Below are 18,483 nucleotides of genomic sequence, written 5' to 3'. Positions count from 1 at the left end.
CTAACTGGTGGGATGGGATAGATAAAATAGTGTAATTAGGTGAGATAATACTGCTCGATAGTTCATTGAATTTGGTAGCTATCTTAGTGATGTGAAATAGCTGATATGTGGAGCCTCTTACTTTCTCAAAATCAATACATTACATTGTGGAAGTTCTTCATATTTCATTTCACTAGTTTACACTAGCATTATTAATATTATTTTGGTAAGCGTAGCTAAGAAACTGGCTTGTTGTAGTGAAAATTGATGTTATATTTAGATGATTTATTTTATTTTAATAAATCAAAATATGTTATTTCAATAATAAACTTAATTCAAGTTGATATCCATCGCTTTTCTCTCAGTATATAACTCTTCAGCCATAGGAACAAGTGATAGTCAAAATAAATTTTGATAAAGTTCTAGCAATATTAGGCCAAACATCGTTACAGTCGTTATGACATTGAATCGGCTGTCTGTATTTGCACACAACTAGAAGAAGGCTGTCGCGATGAGGCTGTCACGTAACGTAGACATTCGTGCTTTTTCGCCATTACGGATCGGAAAGTGTATCAAACGAATGAATGAGTGTAACTTTAGCGTGCAAACAGAGACAGCCGATTCGAATTCATACCGACTGAGCAAGAACGCTATAGTATTGGGATGCCTGCTTCCACACACATTATTTCCTCTCGCAACTTTCGGACCATTCATTTCAGCGGAGTTTCTACGTGTTTTCTAGCTTAGTATTTGTCACATCCCAGGAACTTCGATAGTTCGAGAACTCTGGACAGTTTGTTGGAATCATCTCCTGTGGTACACATGTGACACTGTTGGTTTCGTATCACTATAGCAATTGATTGATTTTTTCAATTGTGCAATTCCGAATAAAATCGAACTTAAAATGCCGACTCTAAAAACTTGCAGTTTTGATTCAAACGAAAGTTTGTATTCCGGTTGTGGAATATGAGTTTTCCACAGCATTTGGGAATTTTTTACTCAAGTGTAACATTTGAAAAGGGCGTATCGATTTTAGTAAGATAAATTTTTGAGAATTTATATCCCAAAAACTATGAGTCCTTCCGGAATAGTGTCTTAGAAGAGTTATAGAGTATTGATGTCCAAACGTGGAAAAAAATACATTGAGCAAAAAATTAGTACTCTTTTTCTATTTACAAAAAAAAAATTATGTGCAATACCTAAAACATGTTTTAATTTTTTTTCATATAAAATAGATGTCGAGTAGAAAATTCAAAAAATGGGTACAAGATAGTAAAACTATTGTTTAAGAACTTTGTGGAACATCGAATTTTTATGAATTTTCGAAACTTCGAATTTTGTATGTTAACAATCATTTTTAGCCACAAATTATGAATCCTGATGTGATTTGAGATGAAAAAAGCACATTATCAATCTACTTCTAAATGCAGTCATTCTCGAGATATTTGAAAAAACATTTCTAATTAATTGTCTTTTTAATTTTTTTTTTAAATTTATATATGTATTTTCTATTTTTGTATAACTTTTTATATAAAATATAAGTCATGTAGAAAACTTAAAAATGAGTCCAGGATGGTAAAATTATTTTTGACGAACTTTACGGAACATCGAATTTTTATGAATTTTTGAAACTTGGAATTTTTGTATGTTGACAATCATTTTTAAGCACAAATTATGAATTCTAATGTGATTTAAAACAAAAAAAGCTATTTAAAAAAATCTAATTTATTGTCTTTTCTATAGTAATTAGGCTCTTTTAATATGTTATACCGCCATGTTCAAGAAATTTTATGAATTTGCTTATAATTTTCAACAACTTTTGCAAATACATCATTATGGTGAAAATATATGTTTAGAAGTTACCCATGTTATGTTTTTGTGAGAGTTTTAACCTACATGTCTTCAAATGTTTTTCAACGTAGCTTCTAAACATATATTTTTACCATAATGATATATTTGGAAAAGATCTTGAAAATTATAAGCAAATTCATAAAATTTCATGAACATGGCAGTATAACATGACAAACATTTTAAAAGAGCCTATTTACTATAAAAAAGACAATAAATTAGAAATATTTTTTAAATATCTCGAGAATGGCTGCATTTAGAAGGAGATTAATAAAGAGCTTTTTTTGTTTTGAATCAAATCAGAATTTATAATTTGAGGCTAAAATGATTATTGACATACAAAAATTCCAAGTTTGGAAAATTCATAAAAAATCGATGTTCCACAAAGTTCGTCAAAAATAATTTTATCATTCTGGGTTCATATTTTAAATTTTCTACATGGCTTTTTTCTATAGAAAAACAAATTATTAAAAAATACATATATAAATTAAAAAATAAATAAATTGGAAAAGACAATAAATTAGAAATATTTTTTAAACATCTCGAGAATGGCAGCGTTTAGAAGAAGATTAATAAAGAACCTTTTTATTTTAAATCACATCAGAATTCATAAATCGATGTTTTGAAAATTGTGAATTGTGAATGGTATTTATGGTGCCGATACTGTAACAGCTAAATACGTGTAATTTATTTTTTTTTGTTTAAATTTCATTTTAATTTTGTTTGATGGATTTTTTTTCCCCAACCTAATACCATTTTTACTCGTCTCTCCTGAAGTGATATCTACACCCAAATATCCACTGCACATTATCAAGTTATACTCATATTTAGTGGGAACTCAGAAAACTCTGTTTTTGATTGATAAAAACTTACTGAAAAAGCGTAGAAGATGGCAACTGAATGTAAAAACAAACATCTACGTCACGTTGTAGAAAGTAGTTTTGGAAACACTGCTGTCTCATTTGCACACTTCACCTTCTACATCAGCTTTATTTCCATCAAACTGAGTAAATTTAGCAAATCTGTTGTGCAAATAAACTTATTGTAAATGATGACAAACGAATATGTAATGAACCAAATAAAATATTTTCTCTTTACATTTCCAAATACACTTCCAAATAACGTATGTTTACACGATAATACATAAGCAAGTTGTTGAACAACTGGTTCTTGAGTTTCGCTCCCTATAATAATAAACAAGCCTATAGGATTGTGCACAGAATTAAGGAATTTGGGAAATTGGCTAACAAAAAAGATTATGATTTAATTGGTCAATAATAACTTTCAAAAATTATGCTTGTTCTTTTACTTGAAAATGGTCGACTTTCGGACTTCGATAAGGGCATGAACTTTCCAATATGTTAATCATCGCAGCGATTATTGAACCCTTCATAAACAAAATTTGTTTGGAAGATTTCCACATTCATTAATTTCCTAGACTCAAGACTTTTCTTCAATTGTTGAAACGCTCAAACGCTATAGTGTTATCTGAATATTCTCTATTTATTTTTAATCATCAAAAAATCTGTTTCTTTTCCTTCTCCAGCTCACATCAACGCACTGTGCAGATGTTATAAATAGGCAAAGAAAATATCATGGATTCCGGCAGATGACAAAAGCGCAATTCTTTCGATGAATTGCAATATAGGAACTCATCCATCTTATCAATCGCATGCTGGCTGAAACGGTGGGCCACTGTTAAGGCTAATTCCAACAACACACACACATACGTACTTCTCCCACCCATAGGGCCACATTATGGATGCTGAGAGCTATGGCAACGAGGATTATAACGCTACCGATTACGTCAATCGTACGACGCCCATCTATTCGATTAATCCTGATTTCATCACACAATGGTAAGTAATAGCAGTCCTCCCTACCATCGGTCAAAACTATTCCAACCCTTCACAATTTCGACCGAGCTGAATAGGTTTTTGTCGAATGATTTCGAAATGAGTGTCATTATTATTCCATTCACAAGCTTTTTGTTCCTATCAAAAATGTACCGCCAGATGTACGGTAACCTTTTTTTCCATCCGTATAGAGCTTGGGTGGAAGCTGGTTTAATGTCTACTCTAATACAATGTAATCGAAGTGATTTTCCGCTGAGTAAATAAATATGAAGTAATGGAATTTCAAAGTGAAATTCTCTTGCTGCAGGAACAGCGTAATTCGCTACTCTACCTCATTCATCATAGTTCTCTATGAACACCGGACAGCAGAAAGAAATCTCATCAGACACTGTTTAAACTGTTCCTTTTCAATTCATAACAGGAATTATAAATAACAAGAACACCCTGTTGCATTTGAGCGAGTCCTTCCTTCGTACGCCAGGCCACAGAGCAGGAGCAACTAAGAAAACGGCGAGTGTGGGTGGCGGCGCAAACATTGATAACAATAAAACTTTTGATAAATGAATTTTTCACCGCTTGTGGCTAACTTCAACAAAATATTCGTCCGCTTTGTACAGAGTGTTCGGTATAATAGCGTACCGCTAGAATATAACCCACATTCACGGATGAATATCTTTTCTTCCCCGCGATCCACGTTTACACAGGAACACGGTTGGTGCCAGAGGTATTTGTAAGGACTTTCACATGACACAGCACCGTGAGCTTTGGAGCGAGAGCTCCGATGATCCGCCATTTTCCGGCTAGATAGGCTCCGTTTCTGTGGCCAATGCCGTCTGCTCAGAGTACGTTTATCGATTTTAATTAGCCCTTAGGCGTCGTTGAAATATTTCAGTTACCATTTTTCTCGTTTCGGCGATTTAACCGATGCTCCCCATCCCATCGATTCTATGAATTATGTCATTGACGTGGTCGCTGGTCGGAGTATCACTGGAAGTGGGATAGCTCCGACATCCGGTCATCATATTGCTCTCTGTCCCTCTGAATATGTCTCTCCCTGTGCAAATTTGTCACTTATTATGATAATTGTGATTTGAAATATTATCACTTGTTTTTTACAGTTCCATTTAATGCTGCTTCTGCAACTTTAGTACTGTGACATTCTATCCGCAAATATTTGTGAAGGCTACGGGTTCGATTATTTTCTACGCGAAAGTTAATTCAAAATGCATATATGCATGCATATCTTTTTAGGAATTCGTGTAGAACTTTGGAGCCCTACATTATTTCTGTACTTTCATGTACTAATTTCAAAAATAAAGGCATATGCTGTTTAGTAATAATCATACGAATTTAAAGTACTTCTTATTTTAATACGAATTTATAGAAAAAAAAATATATGTGTCCAAGACACGACTACATTGTTGACGTAGAACTACTCTGTTATTTCATTCAAGTGGCTTGTTTATAACTTCGTTCTTAATCTTCTTCTTTTCTTTGTTCACGGAGGCTTTAAATCATTTCCCTTCGTTGATTGCCGACAAGTTGTTCGTTATTGACGGCATGGGTAGGGAAGCTCACAAATGAGCAGAACAAATGTATGGGAAATGGAAATGCTTCTAGTTTTCATCAATATAAACCGTTTACACATCAGGGGATTGTAATATATAGCATAAAAAACAAATCTTACGGAATTTCCGATTCGTTTGGTATGTGAATCGTCGAAATCCGTTCGCGGCAAAAATAGTTCTTACCGTTAACTTTATTTCATAAAAACGTGATCTGATTTCTGATTTGGCACCCTTTATGGAAGACGTAGTTCTACATCAACAATCTTGTCACATTCTCCTACGTCAAAAAACTGTGTGTACAAGCCTCATTCACTCCAAAGGCTAACCAAGATGTTTCAAGCGAATCTTATCTAGGAGAGTTTATCAGTTTCCCCGACCTCGAAGGAAAGCTTTGATTGCATATTAATCCATGCTCTCACATCTAATAACATGATTTCATTAGCACTCACAAGCATTGAAAAAAAAATCCAATCAATTAAAATTCGAGTGAGTAATAGTTAAATTGAAATCGACGAGTCGGTTCGACCAGTTCCCTTTCAGCTCGTGAGCAATCACATCACACCTAGGATATTTTTCCAGGATAATAGCTAACATCCATTCGATGGTCGAAGTTGAACTGATGACGTGCAATGCATTCGGTACACATTCCGCCCACTGTCCCATCACTCTTTTGCTTCGTCTGTTAAATTCGGGATGTGAAGCCGGTACCGATAATTACACTACTCAATGTTGGGCTGCACCAGACACGTGGTAAATTGAATTAGAATTAATACCGTGACTCGGAAAACGCTGCGATGCTGAACGCCCGTGACATATTCTTGGCGAATTTCTAGATTGATCCTTTAGCGGGATTTGAATGTATGGAGTTTGATTGCCAATTAGTTGATTGAATTTTTCATTTTGTTTTCATGGAAAATTGTCAGAGGCATTTAAACTTTAGCGTTGGTCTGGTGGGACACGACGCCTATCAAAGTGCTCGATGGAAAAGATACTTTTTCTTTTACCTCTATACGACGATCCTGCCACCTAACGTCGAATTAAAAAAATGCGAACTCACACTGTAATTTGTGTAGTATTTACATTTCGAATGATTGTGTACGCGGGTGACGAGATTCGTGTTAGGGGGAGTGTGGATTGAAGTCAAATTGAATGAAAAGGCAGATTTGTATTCATCCGTCACGTCAATTAGAGTAACCATTCGCTAGAATTGTTCATCAGTTAACGCATGTTGACGACGAATACCGAATTAGTCCTAGCCGAAGCGAAGCAATTGAGAGGAGAGTCGATTTTCATTTTTCGTCTTCGGAAATTTCGGGCCTTGTCTCGTATTATCATGGTGAAGAATAATTTGTCGTTTTCTGCAGTTTTTCCTCATTTGGCCGAAGATTTCTGGCGAACAAATGATTGTGTATCACTCAGAATTGACCGTTCTCCTTTTTTCTGTTGGCACTTGACCGGTTTTGACTACGTCTTTCCGTAATAGTGCCAAATCTAAAGGTCTAAAAGGTCTTTTTTATATGCAATAACGTTATCGTGAATAATCAATTTCGCTACGAACGAGTTTTGATGATTTACATACCAAGGATTTGTTTGCGTTTGCGTTCACGATTCCTTAATACGCAAATAAAAATGGGAACTACAGTAGCACTCCGATCATCCGTGAAATAGTCTGACAAGCTGACCGCGAATAACGAAAATCGCGGATAAGGCGATAAAGAACTAAAAAAGTGGTACAAACACGAAATAAACATATTTTAGCCTGAAAACTATGTTTTATCAACACAGAAATCATGAAACTATACATCTGTAAGGTCGTGTATACCAGTGGTCAGATAATTTGAAAGTCATGATCAAAACAATGTGCACCCGTGGCCGAGTGGTTAGCGTCTCACATTATCATGCCGGGTGTTCGGGTTCGATTCCTGTTCTTGCCGGGGGATTTTTCGTCAAAGAAATTTGCTTCGACTTGCACTGTGGTCACGCGTATTCTAGAGCTTGTCCCTCGGAAAACATTCAAGGCGTGTTATTTGGCTTAAGAAATCTCAACTAAGTATTAATACATGACGCTTGTTAATGCACACGTTGAGACGGCAAAAGTTCCACAGGGAACGTTAACGCCATTCAAGAAGAAGATTACCAAAACAAAAGAACAAGTGCCTACCTCTCACTGGAAATTTTCGGGAAGCTGTATATAATTAGTATGGAACCCACTTTCGTGGATAATCGAGGTTCTGCTGTATTCCCATTTTTCCATATTTTTTTCTGTTTATTTGAGTGTTTATCTAAACGTACCGTCAATAACAAACAATCAATATGACAGCGAGGTATGATATTGATATATCACTGTGAGACAGACGTTCATGAGTCGCTCGCTCGGATTGCAGCTGCAGCGTATGCTCTACTGAAAGTATTAAAACTCCTCCCATTCTCAACTTATTGGGTATAATTAATCCATTCGTGACAAATCACAGTCCCCATCCAGCTAGCGATCAGAGAATATTCTAATACTGATATCAGAGGTTTTACTCGACACAGAAGAATAATGGAAGATATCACGGTGTAATTTTATTCAGTGTTGCCACACGTACAGATTTATCTGGAAAGGTACAGATTTTTTCGTTATTTCTGGTACAGATTCTGTACGGTACAGGGTACAGATTTTCTTCAAAAAGTACAGATTGGTAAATTTTTTTCCGTTTTCTGTTCCATTTGAACAAAGCAATATTAGGGTACATGACGACTTTTACGCCGCAGTATCGCTTGGTGCATGAAAGTTATGGTTATGAAAGCATTTACAATGCAACAATTGATTAGTTTCATAAGGACAAGGTTTACAAGGTTCGTCTGAAAGGATTTGTGTTCTTGATGATGGGGATTTCAAATTCCGTAATGCGTTTGGAAAGAATCGTTTGCCCAGATCTAATAGTCGTCAAATGTGCATGTCATTCCACTTTCTCATGCATGTGAGAAAATCCCTAGATATCAAATAGCACAAAAAGGGCTAATGAATTCGTGGTACTACAGGAAATTTTGAAATACAAACCGCCTGCAATCCTACACCTTTTAGCCACCCGTGGCCTCCGTTAACGGCAGTGGTGAAGAGATGCATTTCACGATTTTCGGAGTCAATTTAGTTTTTCGCCATTTAGTATGAATGTGGCAAAACTAAGACTGCTTGCAGAATGTTGACTGCCTCCAAAGATTTAATGACAACATCTCTGTTGCTTTTTTTGAGTAGGGTAAATGATCTTGGTTTGTCCAGTCGAAAATATGATCATGGTTTGCCCACTTTTTTGAATGCTCTAATTCAGCGCTCCTGTGTCAAATAAGGCCTTCGAATGTTTCGAAATATATAAATGAAATTGCCTTTTACATGATTTATAGTAGTTTGATAGTATATTTTTACGAAATCACATGTTTTAAAGGATTATAAAATACACATTCTATTTGTGTCAATGCGCCCCTCATTCGAGCTAACTTTTAATCGATCACTAGATGATTATTTGGCACGTATTCAGACCTTTTCTGGATTACAACACTTATAAATATTGTAAACATCATGCTTGCTCACCATTTGTATCGGATTTACATAGCTAAACCATTAAATTAACGCATTTTGATGAACTCAATTCTGATCATGAGTTGTCCAATTCAATAATGTTGTTTTGTCCACATGATTTCTATGGCAACCGCTTGGCGCGCTGCAGTTTGTTTATTGTGTCCTTCGCGGATAGCAGAAATAAAGTTTCTCTGTGTTGAGTGTGTTGAGGAGAACACTTTTAAAATGCCCAAGAAAATGCAATATTCTGAAGAAAGCCTAAATTATGAATGAATCAATATGATGACAGTAACCTCAAGCAATGATAAATGCAACATCTAATTGTGAACTCGAATGTTTTCAATCAAAAATGGAGATTTCGAAAACCGGACAAACCATGATCATTTTTTTGGGCAAACCATGATCAGAGGTGGTCAAACCATGATCATAATGCTTCTTTAAGGAAAATCGTTAAAAAACATAAAAATTTGAATAATTTCAACACCTTATGGTAGTATTAGCAACTAGAGACTTGGGGCTTTTCAACAAACCCAAACTCGTATCGATTATGTGCGATTTTCATGAAGAAAAATCGATTTGCATTTACTAGTTGCGTAAAAACACCCCAAATTGGATAAACCAAGATCATTTACCCTATGTTTTGACCCAGATCAACAGGTGGAATCGATCATTTTAAGGATATTTGTCGCAGTTTTTTCGAGGAGCTGATCAAGCAAATGAGAAAAACATTCGATTTTAATGATCCGACGCTCAAAACTATTGCCGCAGTCCGCAGTCCAGAAACTTTCCAATTTGACAAGCATTAACGTTGGGTTAGAGGTGTATCCAGGGTTCTATTATGGGAACACAGTTTCAAAAAACGAAGATTGGTGAACAGAAACTGGATGCCTAAACAGAATTGACGGTTCGCATTTCGGGGTTTCGATGCCTTGTTTATAACGTCTTTACAACAAGACATCGCAACAAGACAGTCACTCACCGGCAACTGTCGAAAGTTTTCTTTCTGAATATAATTGTTTTCCTGTTTTTGTTTGTTCCCTTCGGTTGAGAGTTCGGTACATTTTTCACTTTTTCTTTTATAAATGTGAAAATGCAAGCCAGGCCGCTGAAATTGTATATGGTGTCAGTGGTGCCGATACTGTAACAGAAAAGAACTTGCATTTATTCTTTTTTTTTATTTCTAATTATAATTTTTTAATTTTTTAGTGCAATACGCTAAATTCGGATCTCTACAGTCAACAAATAGACATTTTAAAGCTAGAGATTAACCAGAAATGTCCAGAAATGACCAACAGAGGGGGTGTTGTGTTCCATCAAGACAACGCAAGGCCAAACATGTCCCGTAGCTTAATTGGGATGTTTTAATGCATCCACCATATAGTCTGGACCTGGCACCAAGCGATTATCACCTTTTTATCGCATTTTAAAGCTTCTTGGATGATAAGAAATTGGGATCAAGAGAAGATCGAGAAAATCTTTCGCTAGAGTGTTTCTTCAATAAGTACCAAGCCTCCTATGAGAGAGGCATTGGGAAGCTAACTTTAGAATAGCAACCAATTTTCCAACAAAACGGTGCATGTTTGACCCAAATCGGACAATCAATCGGAGTATATTAAAAAGATTTTGAATTTCACCCAAAAATAATGGATTACTTTTTCTCCAGTCTAATATTTTTTTTCCAAAAGAATGTTCGAGTGAGTGTTTTCGGACTTATTGGGTACATCTAGCGATCGATAGTTGATTTTCGTTTTAGGGTTGAAAGTGGCATCAAAGTGAAGCGCATTTCAAGCCGGATGTGAAGAAGGTATTTTTTAGCAATGAGAACTGTGGAAAACTGCAGGTAAAAAATTGTTCTGTAACATTTTCGTGGAAAGGTAAGTAAAAAAAATTTAAGTTAAACCGTTTAATTGTGATGAAACATAATAATGTACTAAAAGCTAGAAAATAATTAGTAGCAGATAGCAGTTATCATACCTCTCCTTCATTAGTCTAGGGCATTGATAAGACTAAAATAAAATCCTGGGACATATGATGAAGTCGTTAATTGTGGATAATGGAAATCCAACGTGCCCTACGATTTTATTTTAGTCTTATCAATGCCCTAGACTAATGAAGAAGAGGTATGATAACTGCTTACTGCTACTTGCCTAATTATTTTCTAGCTTTTAGTACATTATTATGTTTAATCACAACTAAACCGTTTAACTTAAAAAGTTTTTTTTACTTATTTTATTTTCTAGTTTGTAGTACATTATCTGTTTCATTAGAATATTTCTCTACAATAAAACCATTGTACTGTATTCTATCAGTAAAAAAAAAATCATTTGATACCGATAGTGAGCGGATTGCAGAAAATACATAGTGTGTTCTCCAAGTCAAGTTGATACACATATCTCAATCAACCTTTTTTTTTGAGATGATAAGGAAACAGCTATTTGGTAACGGCGGCCAAATTGAATTTTCCAAGATAAGCAGTTTTAAAATGACAGCAGAGATAAAGGTATTTTATAAATTCGGTCAGTTCCTATTGGTCAAATTTCTATGAATGTGGGACAACCCTACAGACATACAAACATACACACAAACAGTTCAAGCTAAATAAAACCGCTTAATAAAGTAATTTGCTATTTTCTGATTGTGGCCATTTTGGATTTGGATTTTTCATGATCTACATATTAATCGGGTTTTGAGAAAATATGCAGCCCGCCATTTGATAGTGGCAGCCATCATAGATTTGCATTTTTCATAAATAACTGTGTTCATTTGATACCCATATTAATGGGATTTTCACATAGTATGTAGTCCGCCATTTGGTAGGATTTTGATGGTTTTGCATTTTTCATAAATAACCGTGTTCTACTAGTCAAGCCCTTTCATTTGATTCCCATATTAATCGGGGTTTGAGAAAATATGCAGCCCGCCATTTGATAGTGGCAGCCATCATAGATTTGCATTTTTCATAAATAACTGTGTTCTACTAGTCTAGCCCTTTCATTTGATACCCATATTGATGGGGTTTTGGAAATCCCATATTAATGAGGTTTTGAATAATATGTGATCCGCCGTTTTGTAGCGGCCGTCATCTTGGATTTTCAAGATCATGAAATACGCAGTTTTATAATGACCACAGAGATAAAGGTGTGTTCCAAATTATGATCATGGTTTGTCCACGTTTTTTCAGTGCTCTAGTTCAGCGCACCTGTGTCAAATCAGGTATTCAAATGCTTCAAAACATATTAATAAATTTGTCTTTTTCATGATTTACAGTAGTTTTATAGTATATTTTTACGGATTCACATGTTTTGAACGATTATAAAATCCACATTCTATTGGTGTCAATGCGCCCCTCATTTGAACTAACTTTTAATCAATCACCAGATGATTATTTGGCACGAATTCAGACCTTTTCTGGATTATACCACTTACAAGTATTGTAAACATCATGCTTGCACATCATTTGTAATAGATTCACATAGCTAAACCAAGTTAACGCATTTCGATGACCTCAATTCTGATCATGAGTTGTCCGATTCACTAATGTTGTTTTGTCCAAATGATTTCTATGGCAACCGCTTAGCGCACTGCTATTTGTTCATTGTGTCCTTCTCGCATAGCAGAAATGAAGTTTCTCTGTGTTGAATGTGTTGAGGTGAACACTTTTAATATGCCCGAGAAAAGTCAATATTCTGAAGAAAACCTAAATTATGAATGGATCAATATGATGACAGTAAACTCAAACAATGATAAATGCAAAATCTACTTGAAAATTCGATTTTTTTCATTCAAAAATGGTGATTTCTAAAACCGGACAACAATGATCATTTTTTGGACAAACCATGATCATAACATCTCTTTGAGGAAAATCGTTAAAAAACATAAAAATTTGAATAATTGCAACGCCTTCTGAAAACATTTTGTCGCTCGATATCCTTGTAACGTGTTTCATCCACCGTAGATAATTCATTTCATTTCATTTATTCATTAATTTATACTTGTAGAGTAATAGTTCACCCTTATAAACCCTTATCAATTTTCTACAATATTCTATAATTGGATTCTCCATATTTGAAATATTTTTCGCGTTTCTAACACAAATCATCGGGATGCTACAAAGTGATTATCGTTGACACTGGCAACGTTCTTCGAGACGCTTTCGTTTTGAAGAACGTTAAGGAAAAGGTAGTTAATAATTTCATATAAGAAGCGAACTTGGGTCAATATATTTAGTACTGGAGTTGAGAAAGAGACGTGACGAATGAATGCCAAATTTCCTATAATTCTAATGATATTTTTAAAACATCATTCGATGTTTCCAAAACATAAATAATGGTTGTCGCACGTTACCTCAATGCTATCTCTTATGATCTTAATTGTCACCATCGTAGACTGTTGTAAAATCTGCTCCACGAAAACCTTAAAATTGTAACAGTAACACGTGTTCTTCCGTAATTCAAACAGCTCGAACGTCGCCTGATCCGAACGTAGAGTCTAATGATGCCCCAGCGTTGGGTTGGAGACACCCGGGAGATTCACGGCAATAAATTTGCCATTTCATTACCTCGAACGCATCGCTATAAAATTGCATATTTTGCGGTTCACCCGTGTTTGTGTGTATTTTATCTTCTCCTCGCATGTTCACCAAACCACAGCTCTGACCCCAATGAGGCCACGTCAAAGAGAGATACACCTCGTTTGGTATTTCCCGTTTCATGTTCCCGAGGCCATGCTGATATGGGCTTCCCTTTGACTACCGGTAACGCACATCAACGACGAGCGAGATGCTTTGGTTCCGTGATCAGGAAAAACAACAACAAAAATTCCAGTTCTCCACGGTTGAGTTACGCGGGTATAAATCAATAAAACCGCTGCGTGTGTCCTCTTCCCGATCCTGTTGGATTGGTTTCTCTGCCTCCTCGCCTGAAAAATCAGCGAACGAATTGCATAGTTTGTTGGAGAAATTTGCATTTCAAAGTGCTTCGTTTGGTGTAATCATGTTTACACTGATGTTACTGTGCCTACATACCGGCGAGGATGAAGCCAGTGACGCCGACAATGATGATGAGGTTCTACTTTCAGCGTCCCGGAGTGCGAATGCTTGTACATGGGGAATGGTTTCCATGGGTTTTCATTCCGTGGTTCTCATGAATTTCTCACGCAGCAGGGAACGTATGTCGGCTGACGACTAATGTAGAGCAGACTCGAGCAGACCTTTATAAGCTTTGAGATAGTTCTCCACAAATCATTTGAATATTCTTCCACAAATTACATATATAATGTAAATTAGTTTTAAACAGCCTAAGGCTCAAATAAACATGGATATATGTATGCTACTTATCTATATAAATAAAAATGTAAGACAGAATCTGTTGGAAGGAAGGTCGGAAAATTGAATTCCCACATGTTCGAAAATTACATCATAATAAGCGTTGTTAGTCCATTCGATATTTGCGCTATCGAAATTGATCTTTGTACGTAAGTGGAAATGGATTTTCAGGCGAAATAACGCATTTCCATATCTTATATCTATAAATTAAAATGGAAGGCCAAATGTGTTGGTAAGCGCAAAACCCGAGGAAGGAATGGTTCAATTTGAGCCATCTATATTTCGTTGTATTCGTCCCTTCCCGTAGATCAACATGGTGGAGAGAAAAATCGGAAAATTCGGAAAATTGAATTCCCACATGTTCTACAATTAGCTAAGCGTTGTCAGTCCATTTGATGTTGGCGCTAACGAAATTGATTTTTGTTCGAAAGTGGAAAAGGATTTTCAGACGGAATAACGCATTCCTATATCTTCTATCTATATAAACAAAAATGGAAGGTCAAATGTGTTGGTGTGCTTTAAACCCAAGGAAGGAATGGTCCGATTTGAGCTGTCTTTATTTTGTAATATTCTCTGTATCAAACATGTATTCCATGCAACGGAGAAACATGTTATTTCCAAATGCTTGAAGAATCTTGAACGAGAATTGTGTCTGAAAATAATTACGAATTTTTGTAGAAGTACTAGACAATTTATATTAAAAGGAAACTGTAAAGAGTCAAAGGGTAATCAATCAATGAAGAGTTCAGTGATTGGACTTACTAACGTTCACTTGGTAAGAAAAAGTGGATGTTTGAGAGTATTCAAATCAAAAAATATATTTTGGGCGGGACGAAGTTCATCGGGTCAGCTAGTAAAAAATAAAAATAATGAAAAAAAAACTTACAAATTCATACAGTCAGATATGAATCACCTTTCAACTTCACTTCTTTCGACCGCAGCCTTTCGATAGTACAGTAACAACATCACAAAATCCACCAGAACCCACTATGCAACAAATATGATTTTCTAGAGTAATAACGCTTGAAAGGTTTCGGTTGAATATAGCGTTCACTATAACACAATCATAGTGCATTACAATCGAGCTCATACCGGTGGGAGAGTACGATGGAAATGGATTCAAAACTCGATCATTTTTAAAAGCTATATCGAACGGAATCATTTGAAGCATTGTGTTTATCTTCCGATGTTAATGCCGATGTTTGCCGGGAAAGCATCAGCATTACAAACAGTGAAAAGCAATCTGCGTCGGGGATCGAAATCTAATCAACGTTCACTTCATTGCCCAAAAAAAAATATCTCCGAAAATCACTTCACTTTCGATTTTCTCGTTGGGAGAACGATTGGAGGATTTTGGCGGCGGGAGACAGCGAACCGTTTCCACTTTTAATTGTGTCCCGATCATTTGAATCAGGAATTTAATTACAGCAATTCGGAGGAAGTTATCCAACTTTAATTACAAAACCCACTTGTCACTGCTGCCAAGTTGAGTTGAAGCGATAGAGTGAGAAACTGTCTATCGGGCCGAGATTGACTTCTGTTACCACTCAACTGGAAATGATGCGGTGAAGACGATTATAGTGATGAACCACAGCATTTCCAAACAGTTCGGAAAGGCCACCCATCAGGTGCGGTACAAAACTTCCTTTCTCGCCACATCCACACAACCGCCCGAAGCTATAACTTAATCCGGAATATGGCGACAGAAACACACATTCCTAATTCATCCGAGCTGTGGCGGGAGAAGTTAAAAGCGCATTGTTCATATGCGTCGTGTAAACAGGTGAGTAAGATGTAAACAGATTTTCTCGCCCAATGTGGGAACCCTCAACAAGTGAAGCTGGGGGACTGCCAGCAACCGTCTCGATGGTTCACCTGACCACGAGCTGCCTGCATTTAATTAAAGTTTAATCAACAAGTACTCCCTTCTGCGCTCTCACACGAATGCACTTTGGTGGTTGGACGGTTGACAAGGTATGAGGTTGGAGAGTGAACCTAAGCCGGGTGACTACATCCATCGAACGAGAACGAACCATGGTGCAGTGGTTGAAATTTCAACTGATAGGCATCTTCCGATGGAATTATGCGGACCATTTCGGTGTCCCGACAGTGGCTTCGGTGATCGATTCTACTATTTGGATCAACGTCATTTACGAACATTTTTGATTATTATAAAAAGTTTCACAAAGTTAACGTCAACCACATTACATATATCCATTTTAATTTTAATTTTAGTAATTATATCTCCATTCGCCTTCCACCCAAAAGCGACGCGAGAGGAACTAATTTTCTGGACGTAAACCATGTAATTGAATGAACAGTCACCGCGAGGGAATGCAGTCGCGTGAGTCCCGGACACCGCTGGCGTCGAGGCAGCGAACGTTTATGTAACTATGCTCGCATATGCCACGGATTCTCCGGTTGTTTTACTAGCTTCTGAAACTTAGTTTCGAGTCAAAACCAGAAAAAAAAACTGTGTGTGGTACCTCTGGAACGTTTTTTCGGAATTTAATTTCTGCTTTGATTAGATGATTAAATGATTAAAAAGATGATTAAATGATTGAAAAATTACTTTCGGGCTTTTTCCGTCTGCTCGGAATAATCCGACGAGTGAAAATGGAAGCTCGATTAAGACGGAAGCGATGTCTATATTCGGTACGAGCTTACTAGAGGGAGGAGGTTGTTTGTGTGAAGCGGGTTTAGCAGACATTGGAATGTGCAAAATCTTTTAATAGGATTTTAATGGGTTTTTGGGATGCTCTGGCATTTGGATGGGGTATATAGTATGGCTCAATTCTACAAGAAAATTTAAGGTTTAATCGACTAAAAATGTGTTAATTGATGGAAGGCTGAAACGTACAGCAGGACTGATTTCTCATTAGCCAATTGCTTTGATCTCACTTAGAGCTTTAAAGCGACAGCTCGGTTTCGGAGAGACAGCAAATTTGTTCTGTGTCAAACCATGAGCTGCGGACCATGATAATATGATTAGCGTTTAATTACGTGATTATGGTTCGCCATAAAAGCGCTACTCGCGTATTGTATTTCGCCTGCGTGGGGTGGGACCATCTGTCCCCACCGATGTCATTAATAGAGAACAATATTGCCGTTCTTCCTCGTGTTTAATAGTTTATTTTATTGATTTAATTCCATCCTATATACGGTAGGTAGTAAGTTCTCCTCATTTTCTTTTACCGATTTTTTTTTCATTTTCTAAAGGGTCCCCTACACGATAAATTATAATGACATTACTTCGTCAGAAAGACAATAAAATTGATCGTGTAAGGTTGACAAAATTGAAATGACGGGCAACAATGATGCATATCCGGATTTTCTGATCTCATTCGTGGTGTCTAGGATACTGTGCGACATCTTGTGTTAAAATCTATGTTTGTGAGGATATTTACTCACTATCAGGTTAGTGGGCCCAAGAGAATTTGCAATCTCTAAAATTTGAATGAAAGTTATTACTTGTTGTTACTTGAATGTATAAAACACGTAGCACTGAACCTCACCTAATCAATTTTTTATAATTTTTCTGAAATCCCAACTAAAACTCATAATTATAAAATAAAATTATACCCAGATATTTGTTTAGTTCAAGGTTTTTCCACCATTTGCGGAAAACCTGTCATTCTACTACATAGAGCAAATTATTTGATGCGAAGAAAGTGATTTTCATTTATATTATTTGCTTTTAAAAGTTTGCCCATTCCACCCAAAAATCCATTATCATTTTCGCTCCACAACGATGAAACACGAAGCATAAAATGTTAATTCGCGATGGCTGTTATACAGTGTCGACATCTATTACCCAATTACAGGGGTGAAGCACACGGGTGAGATACGGTGTCGACATCTACGAAGGTATTAAATGGTAATGAATCAAACATAATCTATTAAGATTACTATGATAAAATACAGCTCTGAATTGTTAATAGATCAATGAAAAGCATTTCAAAATGTTTTATTGAATGTTCATAACATATTATTCTGAACATTCTTCATCCATTACTGAAAAACATTATAAGAACAGATCAAATTGTTGAAATTATAATTAGAAATCTTTGTTAGAAACATGTTTCGTTTGAGATTGTTTCATTGTTTGCAGAAAACCTTTCAAATTATTAACTGGGATGTTTATTTGACAAAATAAATTGATTTTCTTTGATAATTTTCATTTCGAAAATGTGTTGATTTCTCTTACAACTATGAAGGCCAGAGTTCCTGCATTCCTGCAAGCCATAAGAATGATCGTGTAAGGTTGAAGAATAAGGTGATTGCGGAATGGAGTGATTCTTGCCAATATTGTTATTACTGATAATGTCAATGCTACTGATCGTGAAGGGC

General features: G+C 36.1%; 1 protein-coding gene across 1 annotated transcript in view; it reads left to right on the top strand.

Annotated features, from left to right (window-relative positions):
* Positions 1-18,483, top strand: part of LOC129765179 (muscarinic acetylcholine receptor gar-2) — a 169,850-nt gene that overhangs the window by 130,345 nt on the left and 21,022 nt on the right. Inside the window, exon 2 of the mRNA XM_055765134.1 lies at positions 3,374-3,686. Coding sequence (XP_055621109.1) covers positions 3,586-3,686 — 101 coding nt within the window. The 5' untranslated portion in view covers positions 3,374-3,585. The remainder of the gene's footprint in view (positions 1-3,373; positions 3,687-18,483) is intronic.

This window comes from Toxorhynchites rutilus, chromosome 1 (assembly GCF_029784135.1).
Source record: "Toxorhynchites rutilus septentrionalis strain SRP chromosome 1, ASM2978413v1, whole genome shotgun sequence".
Lineage (NCBI taxonomy): Eukaryota > Metazoa > Arthropoda > Insecta > Diptera > Culicidae > Toxorhynchites > Toxorhynchites rutilus.
This window is presented reverse-complemented; position numbering and strand designations above follow the sequence as displayed.